The sequence below is a fragment of the Ixodes scapularis genome, unplaced genomic scaffold, assembly GCF_016920785.2.
Source record: "Ixodes scapularis isolate PalLabHiFi unplaced genomic scaffold, ASM1692078v2 PGA_scaffold9__187_contigs__length_104089568, whole genome shotgun sequence".
In the NCBI taxonomy this organism is placed as follows: domain Eukaryota; kingdom Metazoa; phylum Arthropoda; class Arachnida; order Ixodida; family Ixodidae; genus Ixodes; species Ixodes scapularis.
In genome coordinates this window covers 29,914,989-29,935,975 of record NW_024609884.1, presented here as the reverse complement: position 1 = coordinate 29,935,975, position 20,987 = coordinate 29,914,989, and the positions used below count along the sequence as shown (strand labels likewise).

General features: G+C 41.7%; 1 protein-coding gene across 1 annotated transcript; it reads right to left on the bottom strand.

The window, feature by feature from the left end:
* Window positions 1-511: 511 nt before the first annotated feature.
* On the bottom strand, window positions 512-19,441 carry LOC8040033. Its single transcript, XM_040223409.3, has 19 exons — window positions 19,120-19,441; window positions 18,753-18,845; window positions 18,527-18,673; window positions 18,336-18,434; window positions 18,204-18,251; window positions 18,046-18,132; window positions 16,894-16,980; window positions 12,980-13,075; window positions 12,298-12,414; window positions 12,115-12,234; window positions 11,948-12,052; window positions 8,594-8,662; window positions 8,385-8,483; window positions 8,224-8,289; window positions 8,032-8,151; window positions 6,438-6,551; window positions 6,231-6,332; window positions 6,069-6,149; window positions 512-764 (listed from the first exon to the last, which is right to left on the bottom strand). The coding sequence occupies exons 1-19, from the start codon at window positions 19,123-19,125 to the stop codon at window positions 537-539; spliced, it is 1,884 nt and encodes a 627-aa protein (XP_040079343.1). The 5' UTR covers window positions 19,126-19,441; the 3' UTR covers window positions 512-536.
* Between the last annotated feature and the right edge of the window lie 1,546 nt (window positions 19,442-20,987).

Genomic DNA, 20,987 nt, shown 5'->3' with positions numbered 1-20,987 from the left:
TTAAAGTAACTTCCTTTTGCAATTGTATGCACGCCGTAAGTGAAGACCGAGCAATCTATACTGTATCAGTGTCATAGGCAGATGTTGGAAGGGGGTCAACCCCCGCCCCCAACTCGTCCTGGAAAATTTCCTGGCTATGCCATTTAGTTACACACTAGACAAAATAGCCTAGAAGCATAAGGTACAAGCTTACTAGGCAAGAGAAAATGGCTTCGCTAAACAAGATTCTACACAAGTTCCTTCCAAGGATCTGACTACATGCCCAAAGCCTTCAATGTATTGGGCTAAAGTAGAATGGAGCATATTTCAACACAGCTGTGATGTAAACTAGTGGAAATGCAAAAGCAAGTAACATAATGATATGCACATATTATAGGACAAAAATGACAGCCAAGGCCAGGTTGCACGGAACTTTCTATCGGTAGTCGAGTACACATGGTCCCCAACTAGAGCTGGCAGGCTGTCAGAAATGTCTATGTATTGATGCAGACAGCTGCAGGACATCATAGAATACTCTGAACAGGAGTTGTCCTAGATCACAAGATGCTGCACCAGCGTTCTTCCTGACAGTTGTTCGTTTTGCCTTGGCAAGGTGTTTCCTGTGAAATTGGCACATGTGCATGTTTGCAAGGGCAGGGGGAGGTCTGCAACATGTGTGTGGTGTTTCCATGAGCCATACAGGGCTGGGTCCTCTGTTTGGGCTTGGATGGCTCCCTGACAGCAAACACCTTGGAGGCCCAAATCTTGGATTCGTCAATGAACGTCTGTAATGACAAAGATTATGGCTGCTGGCAGACTGACTCCTCTCATTTCTGTGCTCGTTGTGTTAGCACTGGGAAAGTAAGAAAATGAAATATTTCAAGCAATGCTGCATCAAAAGGACAGTTGTTCAACACAATTTTCAACTGCACGGCTAAATGTACGACATTCAACGGGCTAAGCTACTCAGAATTTGTGATTCCTAGGTTGTATTTCATTGCTAGAAAAATGCCCACACTTTGTTTCCCCACACTCTAAAGGAACTATTTTTTGAAAAGGTACATTTAGGTCTAGAAACCTCACTATATATTTGGAAAGTTTAACGCTAAAACAGTATTTACCTTAAAAAAGAATTTTTTTTGGAGTGCTGGTGGTGGCCTGGCAATAACGAGTGGTTGAACAAGGAGGCAGACATTTGTGCAGTTTTCAAACAATGCCTCATGGTTGTGCCCAGTGTTCCTTGTATGTAGCATGCATCTTGCAAATGTTGTAAAGTATTGCAAGAGTCTAGAAGCTTGCTGCTTTTTTTGTTTTTTTTTTCTATGCATTTACAAGTTGTTTTTTAGATGAAATCAGATTTTGCGGTACAATGCGCATAAAATAATTTATTCCTACCATTTTTTTGTGATAGCATCAAGTGGTGACAGTTTTGTCCAAATCGTCAAATGTGCATTTTGGAACACCCCATTAAAGGGAAGATGGGGCACTTCTGCATTTGATAAAAAAACACTTGAATTGTGTTCATTTGGCCTTTAGAATAACATATATCACAATTAAGTTACAATGCGACGCGCCGGAGAGCCGTAAGAGCAATTTCAAATTGGGGCTGAAGCCCTGCCTCCCTAGCCTTGGGCAGCCAAAAGATCCATCGATGACGTCACGTACAGCGACTGTCTTTCGCGCCTTCTCGTGTTTAACAATACTTGCGCAGCAAATGGTTCGGGTTCATGGGGTAAAAATACTCTAGAATTCACTTCTAACTAATTTTTTTCAAGAAGCTCCGTAGCTTCCCTTTAAGGCTGAAAAGTGTACTGCTAACCCAGCTAACTGCATATTTCACACTCCTGATTTCACTCAATTTGTGCAAATGGTCAAGCTTAGAGACTCTCCTTAAGGTTAGTTGCCTCTACTCTGGAAAAATTGGAACATATCGAGCAAATGGCTGCTATGGACAGCTGTGACGGGAAGATGCATGAGGCATTTTGCCTGTTCTAATCCTTGTCTTTGCTCAATTTCTGCCCTTGCATGTTGGCAGTACCTATTGTTACGTGAATATAGGCTTGTTTGCTCGTCCCCATTCGTTTTCCAGTATTCTGCTAAAAACATAATTTTCATTGTTGCCTACGTCGAATGGGTTTTAATATATGACACTCCTTCCCGGAGCATGATGTCATAAGAGCAGTTTTTGGAATCTCTACTCGTGCATCTTCAGCACCTTCATAGGTGCTGAAGATGCGCGAGAGTGCACGAGCACTCTTGCTATTTTCGAAATGGTCAGAAAAAAACATCTCGACTGGTGTCAGCGCAGGGGAATATACCTGACAAGCTTGCAGTTGCACGCGCTGCCCACACAAGCGACACGCGCTTGGCGGCCAAAAGATGCTTTTGTGACTCAACGACTGGTCGGAGGTTTTTCATGTTTTCTCGCATTTAGTTACATCTTCAAGGAAAACGAACGTAATAATCAGATTCACAGGATAAAATGCTATAAAATTCACCTCTAACTCGTTTCTATTAAGAACCTCTTCAGCTTCCCTTTAAAGGGGCCCTGCAGGGACTTTTTTTATTTGTTTTTAATTTGCACCAAACCTGAGCTCACTGAACGTAGTAACTTAATGAAACTTTTCTTTTCTCGAATTTCGCTTTATTTTAAAAGTTGTAGGAAAATTAAAATTACAAAAACAAGCAAAAAATAACCTCCTTCGTGACATCCTTGGTCGTGGCTTGAGTGGCCGTGAACTAGAGGAGGGGTAGTGAGCTCAGCGAGCGCTCACGGCTGCCACACTCCGTGTCGACAACGCGAGAGGGCACCACTAAAGTCATGTGCTGGATAGGCTAGATGAAGAGGGCGGCTCGCACTGCATTTGCTGCACGATTAAACACTAATTCGGCATGACACTTCATTGGCCACAAACGACAGCAAACACAGGGTAAAGATCAGAACGGGAGCCACTTCGTGCTGCCATACCACCAAATGGTCAAACCGCAAGTCAAACCTTCTTGCCGAAGACCTTCGGAACCGGTCGGATCCTCAAGGCCGTATACGACCGAAGTGCCGCCGCGTACATCCGGGACCATTCTACGCTTGCCGCTCGTCGGTGCCTGATCCCACTACACCTTTCTAGAATGCGCCGCCTTTTCCACCGCTTGGTGGGGGGTATCATGTCGATGGGTCATTTCTTGTTTCCATACTTTATAAACTGCATTTGTTTCTTCTCTGATCTAAAATACTGGACAAAAACTACTTTTATAAATAATTGAAACTGCTCGCGGCCACTTATATTTTGTATTTCGACTAAAAAGAAGCTTTTAGCAGCTGTGACCAGTAGCAAGCCCAGGACCAAAGAATTCACATTTTGCGCACTTTTGGCACCGCGGGTTGCCCCCATAGGTGAAGGAGTTTTCTGGGTCGTCTGGTTAAAATATGACGTACTGATATTTAGTTAATCTCTCCGTGCCCGCTGGCTTGCCCAAACCCCAAGGGACGTGGAAACCGCAAAAGAGGAGGACGCTTAAATATGATTGCAGGGCCCCTTTAAGTGAGTGATGCATACTTGAAGGTGATTTCCTTTGAAAGGATGGGTGTTTTCACCCATTAAGGTGGATGCTTTCAGATTTACCCAGTGTGCAAGTTTTAGTGGCATTCAAGTTCTAAAGTCTCCTAATTATAAAAACAAAAGTGGATACAACAGAAAACAAAAACTCTGTCACTTCTCTGCATGGTTCTATGCATTGCTCGCAACGTCGACGCAATGACTGCATGGCCGCTGCGAAGACTTCTTGAGGGTCTGTTGAGGCCACTGGCATATTGCTGATCCAAAGGCGGGAGGACTAAGATTTTTTTTATAATCCTAACATAAATCCCATTTGGGCATCAGCTTGCACAAACTCAAAACTCAATGAAATACTGCCTCGGGAGGCTAATGATATATGTTCGGTTTTATGTGCACTTGTTTTGGGCCCTCATTTTTCAACTCTGCTTTATCGGTCATGCACTCTACCATTTTATTAGGCTGCCGTATATCATCACAACACTGGCATATATACTGCTAGTGGTGCAGCCAGGATTTTACTGGGGGGGGTGGAGGTGCCGAGTGCACGAGGAGGGGGGGGGGGGGGGGGGGGGGGGGGGCAGTAGTTTTGGCATTTTCAGGGTGCGTTTCGACCCTCCAAATCCCACCCCTGCCTACGCCACTGTATACTGCAGAACTTTACAATTTGGACATCTACTTTTGCTAGTGTTGCGAACATTGCATTTTGCCAGAAAACAGACCTGTTTAACATAGTTTGCATGTGACGTCATCACACTATGTGCTGGTGGCCGTTGCGATTTGTTCTTGCTGAGAAAATCAAATCTGGTGGTGCAAAATGCACGTTGCAGAAGGTTTGTGCTCGGTGCAAGCCATGTATTTCAGACAAATTATTCTTGTTTGGTGCAGCGTTGTGAGGAACGGCGTAAGCGTCTGCCCATATGAAAACGCGCTTTCTGGCAAGAGTGCTTCTTGCAAACAAAGTAGTTTCCGGGGTCACGTTTTCTGGTTCGTGCCGAAGGTGCGGGGCAAAGGAAACTTTAGAATACAGTATGTTTTTAAAACTGCTCCCCCTCCCTTCCCCCCCTTTTTTTCGTTGCTTTTTTTTAGAATACTTCTTATTCCCAAAGGACTCCGCCTCAGTGATGTGTACATATAAAATGGGTCATGCAACAGTTTTTGTACTTTCAATAAATACTGCTAAGCACTAATCCCTGACGTTGATAACTTGCAAATATACGCATTAGGTTTCCTCTGCACTATGGCAGACGCAGAAAAAATAAAGGAAAGAAACAGCTTTCCCCTCCTTAAGTGGCAATTAGCACAAGCAGCCACGAGATCTGACGCTAATTAGCATCAGTGTTTATCATAGTCATGCACTAGGGCAAAGCATAGAGCGTGAACTGAGCTTCAGACATTGTTACAGTTCAGCTATTCTCATCTTTGAATATCGGCCATTAACCGAATGTTTGGCGATGCTAATTGTCATTCACCCGAGCACGCGACTCTGGCTTACGATAATCGAGTATGTCACGGTGTCACGTGACGTCTCAGTGCGAAATCGTGATGTGACGTCTCGGTATCAGCAACGCTAATGAATATAATGACATTCTCAATTTAAATCGACTTGCGCAGTGAGTCACATGATATTGCGGGGCCACGTAACGTGACATTACTCGACAGCATGACGTTACGTGACCATGTGACACATGATTAATCATAGTGCCAATACAAAAGCGCCACAAAAACCCACAATTTCTCATACCAATTATGTATATGACGATATGATCAATACATAGAAATACAAAGCATTGTCAATTGTTTATTTTAAATATTCATTTTGTAATTTAAAAAAAAAAAATTACCATGAACCATACTGAACCGGTTACCGTTATGTTTTTTCCGGTTCAGGTCCAAGGTGGTGGTGAAGATTTCGGTTCAGTTCCGGTGCGGCTAAAAGTAACGGTTCGGTTTCGGTTTTCGGTTCGACACTGGGTGTGATGAAGTTTATTCTTCTCCTAAAGAAAAGTTTGAAAGATATGTCGCCCAATGGGGCTGTGCATTGTTGCGATAAATTGTTTTTTTCTCCAATGCAGGAATTTCTTTTTTTTCTCAATGATTTGGAAGTTGGTGTTTTCATTGCTGCGACTGGCACTTAACTTCAGTACTGAAAAAAAATGGCATTCATTCTTGTCTATAGTCATAATGAATAAAATGAAACCACTATTCATGCCGTTTTTATGCGACACAGTAGTCTGATCTCGCGCAGGTGCAGAAAACAGTAATAACACATTGCTCTCTGAAGATGAACGTCACCATTTTTAGTGTCGGAAACATTGGTGAGACCAGGTATGACACGGGTTTTTTTTTGTGCGCCTTTGACAATGTTGCTCCATCTCGCATTCACTCCCAGTAAAATCCCACATAGATGCCCTTCACGTGTTTCCCACTCACATTTAAAAGAAAAGACACTTACGAGACCTTACAACTTGAATGCCCCTCGTCAACTTGGTTAAATTTTCACAGTGTTAAGAAATAATATAACTGCCATGAACTTGCCTTGTTGCGTATAGATTTGAGCAGTGTATCCATAGCAGGCGAGCCACACCGCAACTTGAAGTCCAGTGGCTCCTTCCCAATCTGGAAAGTGATGGAGTGTGTGAGGCCAAACCCCGACTTTTCTGGAGACTCGGACATGAGTTCCAGAGATGCTGTACTCACTCTGTCGAGGGTGTGTTCTGAGCAGCCAGCATTCATGAGCAGTTTGACTATTTCCTTTGCATTTGGCATTCCATAGGCATAATGCAAGGCAGTGCGGTGATGCTACCCAAAATTGAACCGTGTTTGTCACGACAAAAAAAAATGGTGGGTCTCTCAAACATAATTAGACATGCATTGGTATGTGAGCCCAAACACAATCCAACTGACCTGGTCCAATAAGGTATCAACAGATTGGCCCTGTGGAATGTTTTCCAGGATGACTTGGACGATCCGTGGATGGTTGAATAACACTGCTCGGTGAAGGAGAGGCTGACCCTCGCCCTATGTTGCATAAAAGACTAATCAATCATTTCTTTTGCCCTTGAAAGATTCTTTCTGCTGTTCATGCCCACTGCATTCCCTCCAAAAAAAGTTTCAAGTCGTGGAACTCCCGAATATATGGTGAAGTTATTTTACGCCGTAGTTTATTCAAAGGCAATAACTGTAATTCGTTTTTCCCTGGGAAGAGGTATCAGATTTTCTCACACTTGTGTTCCTGGAGCGAATGTAAAACATGTGCAAAATATGAAGAATAATTAAGAATCTTTTTTTGAGCGAAAACAGTTTCTGATTCTTGTTTAGGTTACACAGAATTGGAGAGAATCAGATGGTTCACTCAACAGCTGTGCGATTTTGAAAAAAAAAAAAATGTAGCTGACACACTGTAAACAACTATTTTTGCAGGCTCAATAGTATTTTGCAAAATGTGAGTTTCAGGAATATTTTGTGGCTACAAAATTTTGTTATTTAGAGTGGTGTGCTATGTATTTGTTATCATGGGCTGATATAGTTGCACAATCATTTTTTTTTTTTTTTTCACAATATTTTCAGTCTCAAACTCTGCAAAAGTTGGGTCCTCAGAAAATTAATGTTGTTTAAAATATGTCAGTAAGCTGACTAGACTAGGGTCGCATTTTTGCCTGAAGCATTCAGCATGTCGAGTTTATAACTACTTCGTAGCTATTTTTTGGTTTTTGGTGTAATAAATTGGAAGTGAAATAAAACAGGTGTCTCAATCATTAATAATAATAATCTTGATTTTAGAGCATTCAGAAACCAGGTGTTAAAAATGATAAAGAACATATTGGTCTTCACCAACACAAGCAGAAAACAAAATGCTAAAAATATTTAAAAGTAATACTTCTAACCAAACAATATAAATACATAATGTTGTAAGGTAAACACAAGATCATCCAACTGGTGGTTTACTGCAATTTACCTTGTAATGGCTTGACTTGCACTATAGGCAAAAAAAATTGTAAAGAAGCAAATAGTGGTATACAAAAGTATGCAAAACTTCAACACTATTTTTTGTCTGATTGCTTAGAGAGGTGCTAAAGTGGATGTTGAGTTCATCTTTTTATGGCGATTACTCAATCTAAGGATCCTTTAAATCTAAAGTTATATTTTCTCCATTAAGAACAACCAAAAATTGAGACAAGCCCCTTTACTGAGATATTTCGGAGAAAGGGGCATGTCCCAGCATTGCCATATTTTAATAGGGAAAAGGGTTGCACACAATTATAATTGTGGGTTTTCCGGATGCTTAGGGTGTGCAGAGTGAGTTTGCACTATAAGAAAACAACCTATGTACAAACAACTTTGTAGGACACATTTTCAAGACCCCAGGATTAAAATTAAATACCAAACAGCTGACGGGATTTTCGGTTATTTTCGTCTACGAATATTTTGAAATAATGTTTGGCACACCTCAACTGGCATCATTATAAAAGAAAAGAAAAAAAGCCTGCTTTCAGCTTACCTTTGAACATGATTCCCAGCAAAGGTTCATTTTGAATGCTGGCAAATTGCATGTCCTCAGGGCTTCGAATTCTTCTAGGTCACCGCCCTCTACCGCTTTGAAAAGCTTTAAAATTTGGCTCTAGAATGGTGGGAAACCCCAATTGTTATAATGCAAAAAGGCTATAAACAAAATTCAGATCCTTGAGCTCACCTGATGTGCTTCAATACCCTCCAAATATTCAATAGTAGTGTTTGCTGTTATCTCAGTCCTAAGTTCCTGGAATGGCAATGACTTCTGTTGAGTTTGATGGGAGTGGGATGATCAAAAGGATGGGGGGGGGGGGGGGGGGGGGGGGCAGAAAATTTTCTTACCTTCATGAAAAGTTGCTTTATGTGGTTGTACCCACAAATGGCCAGGAGTTGTCGCTGGTCAGGATACTTGGTGTTGTCTTCTACCCAGCTCTTGACGACCTCGAATATTACAAATGTTTCATTATTACGATAGGAAATCTGTTTCTAAACTTTCATTATAAACAGATTTTAAACATTGCAGCATATGATCCTGCTTCTATGATAGATACCTTGTCAATTGTAGTGACATAATTGATCTGTCCAGCCTCTTCTGCCAGATCTCGCACAGACCTGTTTTGCTGAACATAGGACAAGATTGTTAGAAAAGAATGTTGAACCTCACCATGAGCACCAGAAATACTTGCTCAGGCACAAGGAGACCTTGCACTTGCACCTTGCTTTCAGACTACCTGACGTGCATTTATTTCTGACTCTCGGTATGAAACTTTACAGGAAGGAGTACACCTTACCGCTTAACAAAAGACTACACAAGTCACATTTTCTCGCATAATGTATATCCGTGTGCCAAAAAGCATTTAGTATGAGTACCGTAGAATACCGCGGATCCGCCCATACCACACTAAGCGCCCATACCCAAATTAGTAAGATCTGAGAAAATATGCACAGTACATTGATATGTAAAATTGATGACCAGACAACCGCCGATCCCCCATTTTTTCGCGATTATCTCTAAATTTTGAGTGGGCGCTTGCCCAGTATTTTACGGTAGACAGAAATACCGGATAGTCCTGGAAACAAAGGGCAAGGAATTAAAACTACTATAGTTTGATTTCATGTCACCAAGAAAACCTATTTTAACATTAGGACTCTAGACTTGACAAAAGGAGCAGCAAGAATCTTCTTGAGCCTTCCAAGCTTTCTAACATTAAGCAGAGCAATTGACTTTGAGGCAAATGAATGAGTGCATCTCATGTGCACCTTGTCTAATGCCACTGAGACATCCATATTGACAAATTATCATGGGAGCCATGTGCAAACATGCAAAAGTTTAGTATCATTCTGAACAATGTGGTATTTAATTTTATCTCCGACTCGTATATGTGAAAACTTTGTAATTGATTTCATATGCAATATACAGCTATATTTACAGTTGAACCTCGATTTTACGAAACCCAATAATACGAATTTCCCGATTTAACGAACAAATTCAGATTCCCCGTGCAGTTTATGTGTTAGGTCTCCCTTCCTCAATTTTACGAGGTTCCCGATTTAACGAAATAATCATCGGGTCCCGGTGACTTTGTTAAATCAAGGTTCAACTGTAGCACCAGTGAATGCACTTTCCTCAGTACACTGTGCCTATAATCCGGAGCGAAGGCCCGGCCGCATCCAGTATCTGCCATTCACTCTGCCACTTCCCCGCAGAGCATCATTGTGCGTGGGGAAACACATTCCTTCAGAGCAGTGCCCGGTTGCGTGCAACAAATTGTAAGGGGAAAAAATATATATATTTTCCTTATTTTAAAGTTGAAATTATAGAATTTGTCTGTGGCTGTCATATTGTATAAATATATGCTGCAATGTTTTGATGCACCTTGTGGTCAAATGTCAACAGCTTTGATTTTATTTCTGAAGTGCAGATATATACCTAGCTTGAGATGTAGCGAAATAATTTACAATTTCCTCGAATCACATATCGTGCTTTGTAATTTGGGAGAACCTTTAATTCTGCCACAGAGGTGTGCTTAAGAACAGCTTTTTTCCACGGGCAGTCGTCGAGTGGAACAGACTCCCTTCAGAGGCCATTGAACTAGACTTCCTTGAAAAGTTCTCTGTCAGGCTGCAATCATTTCTATCCGATGACATGTGCAACATATAGATAACAGCAATTTATCCCCTGTCGCCTGCATCCACAAACTGAACTACCATTACAACTCAAACCCGTCCATCTCCCACTGCCACAAAACGCTCGTGTATCCCACTGCTTTTTTTTTTCTTTTTTTTTTTACTTTCATGTTCATGTTACATGTGTGTTATCTCATGCTACTGATGACTTATCAAGCTGTTCAATTTATGATGTTTCATTGTTTGGCTTTACTACCTTATGTTACTGTGTACTTGTGAAGCTGTTCAACCTAATTATGTTTTTTTGTTGTTTTTTTTTGCTGTACTACCAGTACTCGAGTGTTGCCTTAGCCTTTGCACAAGCAACATAAAATCTTTAAAAAAAAAAAAAAAAAAAAAAAAAGTATAGTTGCTTTTTAGTTGATGAGGGCTCACTAACTAAATCACTGTCTTTTACAATTTAAGGGTCGTTTCAATCAGATTCAGGCAGTTAGGAGAAGTCACATTAAGACGAAAGCTTTAAATGTCTCATTGTTCAGTCGACCTTCAAAGCCTTTGAGTGAAAACACGTCGGCGACACGAAAGATACCAAAACGTTTATGTGACCAGTCGGGTAAATTAGAGGCAATGCAATTAAGAAATGACAAAGCAGATTAAGAGGAATTAAAGTGAATTAAGAGGAATTAAAGAGAAGTAAGACCAATCAATGGGAATTGAGGTCTATAAAGCAAATAAAATGTGAAAAAAGAGATTGTGAAACAAAGTAAATCATGTGTCTGTCTTTAATGGATCGGCGCTTGGGCTTTCGCCTTCAAGTCGTCTTAGGGATAGCATAAGAGACCCTGTGATGTTTCTCGGTTTATACTCTTGCCGCCATACCGGGCTGCCTATCCCTGTCGACAGTGACCACGCTAGTGATCACCTGTCAATCTTTTTATATTGAAATATTTCAAGTTGAGACATTCCTATAGGTTTGAAAAAATAAGCCTAAGAAATCGGACTACACCTAGTTCTCAATGTTGTGCCATGGTTGTTTTTTTTTTTGTTTTTTTGGGGGGGACACGCTTTTATGCAGTTTGAGAAACTTTCAAATTGGTAATCTGAAAAATGGTTTGATAGCTTTTTTTGTCATATATGTAATAATGTCCAATACTGGATTTTGTTTTCTTTATTGTAGAACGGTGGTTCTCAACCATGGATGTTTCGCGGACCCCTTGTGGATCGGCGGAGACGATGGAGGACCCCGTTCGTAGTGAGGGGAAGGGAAACGTATTGCTTAATAATAATAATGATGTAATAAATTAACATAACTAAGGGCTGTGTGAAGTATTGTTTTTTGAGAGAGACACGAAATAACTTGCCCGAAAAACTGGATTGTTTCTTCTCAATCTGAGAAAAGACACCTTTTATCCCTGGGTTTGACTGATGAGGCTGGGCTGCGCGGAACCCTAGAATGCCTTCGCGGACCCCATTTGAGAACCGCAGTTGTAGATCATAAAATCAAGCTCGGCAGTGAACCTACAAAATTCACTATGTTTTATTCAAACTTGCCTTGTTTAGAGCAGGCTTATTTTCAGCTGCTTCTTTCATTTTAGAAAGCATTTATAAAACCCAAGAGTTCATTTGGTACTGTCATCGTAAAACAGGAGTGGGCAAGCTCGCTGAACTCCCATTTGTTGTTCCAATGTGCTTGTCTGGCAAAATGGGAGGCTTTTTTCGTGCTCACTTCCTCAGCAAGATTTGAAAAGATTATCTGGTGTTGCATGTTTGACACTTACCCAGTCTCTGGATGCGAGCAGTGGTGCACCTCCTCGTTGCAAAATAATTTCAAAAGCACTTGGTGGAATCCGCTTCTTGAGGGCAACTTCTAGAATTGTGCTGCCCTGCAATGCGTCCTTTGAGATTAGATAAAAGTTCATGTACTTTACTTACCCTTGCATCCCACCTTGTAAATGAGCCTTCGGAGTAACTCCCTCTGGCCACTCAGATTATCAGGCATTAGGGCATCTGCTATATCTGGACTCATATCAGATGCAAGGGCCGAAAAGATTACTGGGATTTCTCGCTGAGGAATGATGAAGGAATTGTAAGGTTAGTTAGAGTGCCACTTCCAAAAAGGTCCACTCACATTCTCACAATCTCGCATAAGAGTGAAGATATGGCACCCTGCCATGATGAGCAGTCGGGCTATTTCAGCATCTCGATTTGCGATGGCATAGTAGAGTATCGGTGCACCGTGATCACTCTGAAAATAAAATTATTGTGCATTCTTTAACATGCATATCCGATATGTGCTGTGACTGGCACTACAAATTTAGCTAATATACAGTCATTCTAGAGTGTCCTTTCAACCATGGTGTGCCTTAGTGAGAAGATACCCTAGACCCTCAAAAACAATCGTGGTATGTGCCATATTACTAGGAGAGCTGGCCTCATAGTATTTTTTTTGTATGGAAGCAGGGCAAACACAGAAGCTTGTCTGTTTCAAAGTGGATTCAGATCTAGCCACTGTGGTCAAAATCTTGCTTAGTGCATGTGTAGCATTTGTAACCTCCATATTCAAGGTATAGTGGTGGCAATATGAGCTGGCTCAACAGAGTTCAGACCGGAGCAGTAAAAATGCTATGGAGGGAGTGCTGAATTAAGCTGTTCGGTGGAAGGCTGGATAGACTGACACTATTCTGGCGAACTGTGGCAGTCCTTTCCATGACTTAGCGTGCCGGAGACATTCCATGCTGAAGTTTTCAACCTTCGGCTGGCACTCTCCATATACTGGTGTCTCCTTGTATGAGGATGTGATGGGCACTTACCATGTTCCTGAAATCCAAATTCAGATTATTTCGCTCTGCATCCAGTATCTCTTTCACCTTCTCAACTTTACGGGCAAGAACATGATGAACCAGGCGCTGCACAGAGAAATTAAGTCTCACTTTCACTGCACATAAATTATCACCTTCAAACGTACCAGTGCAGTAACTTCTATAAAACAGATGGAAAGTAGTAGACTGTGCAGGATTATCTAATGCCTGTGTGCACACAGTCCGTCTAAAATTATTATCTGAGATTTGAAAATTCCTTCGAACAGGCAAGCTCTACTGCCAGGTAACTTAAGGAGCCTATCTTTTATAACACGCTGTTTCTTAAAGGGATACTACAACGCAATTTCGGAGCTTATTTTTTGGTCTATATGTGTTCGAAGGAGCAGTATCACATCGGACACACCAATATCTTGTTAAAAAAGACAGGAAAAGAAATTTTAAAACATATTAAACAATTAGCAAAGAGCACATGGTGGATGTCGCTAACGCCTCGTTTGTAATGCCCGTCTAGGAACCTTGACAGGTAGTGACGATAACTGTCTCTTCCCTGGCCTCTCCCCGAGAATCTCTTTTGTGTGTCCCAGAAGTCGCTATTGTCCCTCTACAAGATTATAGAAGATTAACCCCGTCACTCAACATTCGTACAAAAGCAGCCGCTTCGGTGGCTGGAACGACTGGGACATCCTCTCGACATCAGCCTTGCCGCAGCTTTGCTCGTCCGTGACGACCCACGTCACGATTGCGTCTGATGTCGCGTACTCCGCTGGCTGCTCTCTGAGCGCTTGCCAGAGTGGGCTGTTTATAACAACAAATACAGCCACCAGGCTCAAAATATGAATGTGCGATTGACATCTACGGATATTGCGAGATCATATTGAACCTATTTTTGAACACGACGAATATATTTCAAATTTCGCTGAAGTATCCGTTTAAAGGGACACTGACACCCCCCAGAATGTTTTAACAGTTTTTGCCAGGCGATTTAATATGGTATCAGGAGGCCACACAATCAATATTTTGCTACAGAGTTACATATATTTGTAATAAAGCCAAAAAACGCAACTGTTCGAAACCGAAACCAAAACATGAGCGCGGAAGCTGATGGCCAGAAGTCACGTGGTTACACCTAACCATATTTTTTTTTTCCCACTTCTCCGGCGTGTGGAGCAGACGACAAAGTTCCGTGCACTGTTTGTTGTGCGATAATTTCACAGTTATATCTTTTGCGCTCAATGTTCTGCGCTTAAAGATCGATTGGCCGGTACAATGAATGGCAGTTCCGAAGTAGTGGCCCCAGATCCATCGCAACGTTAGTCTGTCGTGCGCCACCATCACGTCGTCCAGCCCGAGAGATGCTTGTGGTACGTCGCCATATTGAGAATGACATGTTCATGTACTTCCTGTGATCTGTGCATTTTTTTTTTCTTTTTTATCAATGTATTTGCAGCTTTTGGAGGCCACAAAAATGGGGTTTGTATTCTTTTCTATTTTTAATACTGAATGTGAATGACCGACGACTTTAAATATATTTCGTACACATAGTTTGAACGCCACGTGACCATGGAAAAGAGAGTGAGTGCGACTGTAACCAGCTAATTCTCGACCGGCTGTTTTTGGGCGGAAAGAAAACCGCAAATTGTGTTCTGGATAGTTGGGCTCTTATGGGTCATTTTCAAATAAAAACCTCAGCGAACATAAATACCCTGTCAGTGTCCCTTTAAGGTACAGCCAACGTATCCCTTTTTGAGATGAGTCCGATGCATTTTATAAGCCTTGTCCATATAAAAATCTGGACAAGTTATATTTTTGAGAATGATGCTTTTAAAAATCAATGCAACTACAACTTTGCTTTTCTTCATCAAAACATGAGAGAATGATGACAAGTCAATGTTGAACTATTGTGGCAGAAGGTTCTTCTGCAGCAAAGCACAAGAAGTAGTCTGTATATTGTTCACAACTCATTGAAGGTGCATGCTTGTGCCCATGTGTCTGGCTCAAGCATTGTACATAATTCCTTCTTCTCTTCACTGTTCAACACTGATATTGCATGTGCAGTTTTTGAATCCAGGACGGCACTGGAATTCTGAACCTGTACAGATTTGTAAAATCCTGTTGAAAATCTTTCTTCCAACATGTTTCAGACCCTTGCAATGAACAAACAACACTAAGATTTACTTCATGGACTACTTGCTGGAATAATGGTTTATAGGCAACAAAGTAAAGCATAAAAAGTAAGAGAATGGTCACTATTAATTATCTAAGCAAATGGCATTATATGACATTGAATACCACAAAATTTGGAAACCAATCCTTCCTGTTATCAGCTAGAAAACAAGACACTCAATCTGCTATCAGTGAACCTGGACTATTTCCTGAACAACTAAAGCGGCAGATGTGGTGGACACTCTATAGTCATATAGGGGACGTCATATTGATCTTCGTAAGGTGCTGCATTATGTCGTGGAGGTATTGACTGCCCAGCAGTCAGCGAGCAAGGTGTCTGCAGATTTTTGGGTAGGAGCTGAAGACCACAGGGGGTGATTGGGACATAGCTTCGACAAATGCACAAGTTTCATCATATGAGCATGTGGGAAAGACTAGTCAAACAAACTCTCTTGACTGGCAGTTCCTCTACTGACATAATTGTACATGTGATTGCATAAAAAAATCAAAAATGGTTCAATAACTATAAGGAGTGATAGAGTGCAGGCAAGCCGGTAATGAACTGACTTTTTGTAGACCCTGAGATGGGGAACAATAATCTCACGGTCTACAAGATGTCGATTCAATAACTTATGCTTAAAAGGACATGTTGACATGCTCTGTACAGTATAGAACACACAAAATTTGTGCTAGCCAAATACTAGAGGTGAGGATGGAGTTGTAGTTTAACCACTAGGATGAAGGGTTGATCCTAATGTATATAAAACATTGCATAGTCCTTTTGAATTTAATTGGACCAATTACTGTCATAAACTTTAGAAGACTAGCAGGCAATCCACTTTCTTCACAGGAGTACAATATGTATCCTCACTGTATTTACTAGGTGATGGAAAAAACCCTGTGTGTGCTGCCTGTGTGTGTGTGCTGCTTCTGCTGTGTGTCAGCAGAAGTTTCTTGTTTGGAAAATTATGCTAGTAATATACAGCACATACACTAACACTTCAAACCCACTTTAGACGGTCCGTAAAAATAGATTTTTCAATGTATCATGCTACGATTTACTATATCACAATATCAGTGTGTGATATTACAATATCAACAGATGAACTTATTTCGTCCGAAAAAGAAAAAAGAAACTGTTTCGGCCAATCTACGGCAGCATTCACGGATAAAGCTGTAATAGCGCTAGTCGACTTGACTTGTAAGTGCAGCTGGTGTAACGTGAAGTATGAGAGGATGCAGCGCCTCGGTCAATCATTTCCGTACAAGAAATGGGGGGTTCTGGAGGATTTAAGTATCTCTTTTCCAAGTGCAAAAAATAATTGCACTTTGAAAATCATACATTGTAGAGACGCGCTGCACTGAGAAGCATAGCCAAAACTTCCAGAAAGTCGTCTGCTAAGCTCAACGCCGACCCGTCTTCGACGGTTCCAAAATCAGTCTGCAGCATTGCACATACTGTGTGCACCATCTACGAATACAGCCGTAGGTTCCTTGAAACAGGTTCTTTTTTCTCTTTTGAGCAGGGTAAGTTCATCCGTTGATATTTCCACTCCAAGCTTCCACCACCTGGCTGCACTTCTGTAGTAAATCGCAGCGCAACACAGTGAGAAACTGATTTTCGCAGACCGTCTAAAGTGGGTTCTAAGTGTTAGTGAACATGCAGTGGTATCGACTTTTGAAAAAAAATTCAGAAAACGTCTGTGAAGTCATTTTCCAAAATCCAACTAGATTTACTGTACCATCGATGGCTCGACTCCAAGGATCAAAGTGATGATATCTTCATGCCCAGAGTCTAGTGCAAGTTCTTTTAAACTGGGGCCATCCTTCTGTAAAATAGAGTGGTTTCATAAATTTTTATCACCTGTCTTTTTTTACAAGCTAACATACCGTAAAATCTCGAGGGATAGCCCACTTAACATTAAGAGTAAATCTGGTGAAAATACAGAGTTGGCTAACTTTCGATGTACATTCAAGAAAAAGTTAAAGAATACCTATTTTTAGGTTGTGTCCCTTCCAAGCTTGTTATGGTGCGAGAAGCAATGAAGCAAAGATGACTGTACTTCCCAGTCAGTAATGTTTTCTTATATCCCGCCATAGCTAACGAGCTGCATTTACGCCGAGGCCATCATTGATCCCAACACCTTTATTACTAGGAGTGGGCAATCTCTCGGGATTTTATAGTATGTTGATTGAAAATTACAGATTACAATTCCTTTAGGAAAAACAAAACTTTGAAATTTATGGAGGAATTATAATAATTTAGTAAACACATTGCCATGATCTACCACTGTGCAGGTTTATTTGCAAATTTATTATGCTCATTTTTAGAGCATGACTTGGTTCTGTCTAGTTTACAGTAGCAAATGCTTAATGTGACCATGTTTTTGTGTGGTCTGACAATTAATGTGCATACAATGCAGAAGTGATTACATGAAAACACATCAGCGCTATTCTAAAAAAGTTTTCCAAATGGAATTGTTAAAGCTCTAGAACTGGGAAATTTATATGATGTATAGAGCAACCAGTGGTGTAGCCAGGGGGGAGGCTTATGGGGCTTTAGCCCCCCCTCCTCCTCCCAAAATCCAGCCAACCCTATAATATACATATATAATATGCATTTTTACTCCCCCCTTCCCCCCTCTGCACAGCCACCTCAGCTCCCCCCCCCCCCCTCCCCCACCCCCAAAAAAAAAAAACGAAAAAAAACAAACTTGGCTACACCACTGAAAGTAACACAAGATTTTTTGGCACGTCGTCCGGATATTTGAAGACTTCTCCGTAGCACTCATTGTGAGAATTTTCAGAAGAAACTGAAAATCAGTAAAAATAGTTTCTCCTAGTACTGTAGAGATAGCTTGCATAGGATTCAATTTATCGGGCACAATGTTTACCTGGAAGACTTCAGTGCGACACCACATGTTGATTATGCGACGCACATCAGCTATGGAGCATTGGCGGATTGCATTGCACAGTCCCGGCTGTCAAAGTGTAAAAGGGCCAACCAGAGCATCATTCACTGTCTAACATTATTCTTTGTTAGGTTTCTTACCTTGAACTTATTGAGAACCTCTTGCAGTGCATCTGATCTTGTGACATCCTAAAAAACAGCATTAGAAAAGCCCAAGAATTTGATTTGGCAAGGGAAGAGGCCGTTCAAATGAAGGGGTGAATCTGAACATACATATATGTCACTGGGAGGATCTGGGGTGCATTGAAGGAAAGTACCGAGAAGATCAGGGTCTAAATTTTCGATAGTGTAATGGATGGCTGTCATGCCTTCCTGCATAAAACAATGCTGGTTAGTTTCATTAACGTGGCCACTTCCTTTGGCAAAATAAAAGCTTCTACAAACATCTGCACACATCAACTCACAGTGTTCTGTTGACTGGGGCAAAGACCTTCATTGCTCAGCATATAGATAATATCCTTTTGATGTTGTTTGTATGCATTTAATTCAGCCGTGGAGCAGTTCTTTAGTGGCTTCTGTTTCGCTATGACGTGCAAATAAGTTTCGTTTTTCTGAGAGGGAGAGAAGTCGGCATTAGAAACCCAGCTATACTTCCTCTTACTTGGTTTTACCAAATATTATTTCTCTTACGTTGTTTGTGGCAGTGCAAGGAACGCCGTCGTCCAGAAGCTTGCGCACTGCAAGTGCATCGCCTCTTGAGATGGCCTCAAGAAGCCTACAATCCTAAAGAAACAAAACAGTACACGGTTAGCGTAGAAATCTGGGCGAGTTGGTGATGCATCGGAATCAGAAAACAGCGCAAACACGGTCCGTCGTTTTGTTTGCGCTGTTTTCTCATTCCGAAGAACACGGTCCACACGCTCGGTTATTTGGCTTCACCCCATGCTCTCTTCTAATGCAGGGAAGCGAACGTGCGTGGTGAATTTTGGGTACAGGATACCTGAAACTGTTTCCTTAATTCCGGGTATTCTGTAACGAGAAGAAACCAATCTGTTACCTGCATAACTTAGTAGTTTGTTTCATTTGGAGGCTTTTTGGGTTTTGAGCTGAAGCGTTCGGCACAAGGAATGTTGGCTGTAGCGAGAGTGCGGAGCTACGGTCCTACATTGAGGAAGCATGCCAAGGATAACGTTTTCCGCAAACAGGCTCTGAATGCAAGCCATACGGGGTACCGGTGTACCCCACACAGTAGGAAAACCCACGCTAGAGACTGAACCAATACCCGCGCGCGCTAAACACTAAAAACTCCACGGATTCCACGACCAAGCATGTCAGTCATCTCGCCATGGTGTGGAGCACAGTGGTTGACTGTGGCAACTGTGGCGACTGGGGTGGGGTGGGGCTCGAATGTGGAGGCGTGAATGTAATCCATTATATATATATATATATATATATATATATATATATATATATATATATATATATATATATATATATATATATATATATATATATATATATATATATATATATAGTTTTGTTTTTTAATAACTGATTGTTGGTTGAATTAGGCTGGTTGTGAAGACTTTTCACGATGCTGCGCCCTGGAGCAACCCTGGAGGCGTCTGCGTCCATGGCGCCACAACGTGGCGCGAACTGCCGCCCGATTTAAAACATCGGCCATACGACCACACGCGACCACGAAAGAACGAAAGCGACGAAAGAGAGAAAGAGAGATGGCGTTGAAGAAAGTGGAAAACATCGGTAGTCAAGCGAAGGAACACCACGTACATGACATATGCGTGGTTGATTTTACCAGATTTTAGTAAACCATGGATTTAACAAATTTAATTCCCGATATGACCCTCCGGGGCTGGATCAGTGGACGCAAGTGAAGCCACCGGAAGTTTGATGCTTATCCCTGAAGTCGGGCGGCTGCTGTACCCCCTGTAGCTGCTGGGCTTCTCTGGGGCTTCCTAGTGGACTCAGTCGATGTGTTTTCTTTTTTTCTTTCCTTTTTTTTTTTTTTTTTTGTCCATACTTTACGGTGTCTTCGAGTGGGTTTTAATAATCGTGCTCCAAATTAAATCCCGAAATTGAGGCATTTGAACTTGGGACATATGCACACTTGATCAACTAGAATCTCAAAATGTTTACACTGTATGGCTTCCCGTATTACTTCTCGGGTCCAAGCAGGCTCTCTTGAGGTGAGAAGCGAAAATCTAGCGGCCCTCGACGCTTTTCGAACCAGCACTCGAAAGGGTTACGATTACGAAGCCTGCGGTGGTTTAGGCAGTTTAGGCGTGTCAAGGAGGTTAGAAGGGTAGGAGAGGGTATGACCACAGTTGGTATGACGTAAGCCGCGTAGCCTCCACAAGCCATGCTCCCTTGACGCCTCGCCTCTTTCTCATTTTCCTCCTTACTCTCCTCACTTATCAGCCCATGGAGAATAGTACGTATCAGCCACATCACGTGACTGACCGTCGCTAGCCAGCCTTCGTCTAACCTTCGATCTGATAAAGCCTACCGGACGGAGCGCGCGCAAGCCTGCAAGGAATCCTTGACGAAAATAAACCCTGGAGAAGGGGAACAAGACGGACAAAGGACAAACACAAATCTCCAAACACAGCTAGGTGACTGGTGAGCGACCGAAAAAATACGCCTGGTGTGGGCGGATTTTTTTTTTTTTTTTTAGCTGTGTTTAAAAATTTACAGCAGAAAAAAAAAAAATCCGCCCGCACCAGGCGGATTTTTTCGGTCGCTCACCAGTCACCTAGTCCTTTGTCCCTCTAGTTCCCCTTGTCCAGGGTTTATTTTCGTCATTCTTGTCCAGCTCGCTTGCACCTTTGCATTTAATTCATACCTCCTTGATTTAATTGCATTATAATTATAAGGAATCCTTCTACAATCAACCATCCATCTCGC

Coding starts and splice junctions, on each gene's coding strand:
- LOC8040033 (XM_040223409.3), bottom strand. Junction 12,415..12,979: donor ATTTGGATTTCAGGAACATG/GTAAGTGCCCAT, acceptor TTTTATTTTCAG/AGTGATCACGGTGCACCGAT. Junction 8,484..8,593: donor ATGTCACTACAATTGACAAG/GTATCTATCATA, acceptor GTAATATTCGAG/GTCGTCAAGAGCTGGGTAGA.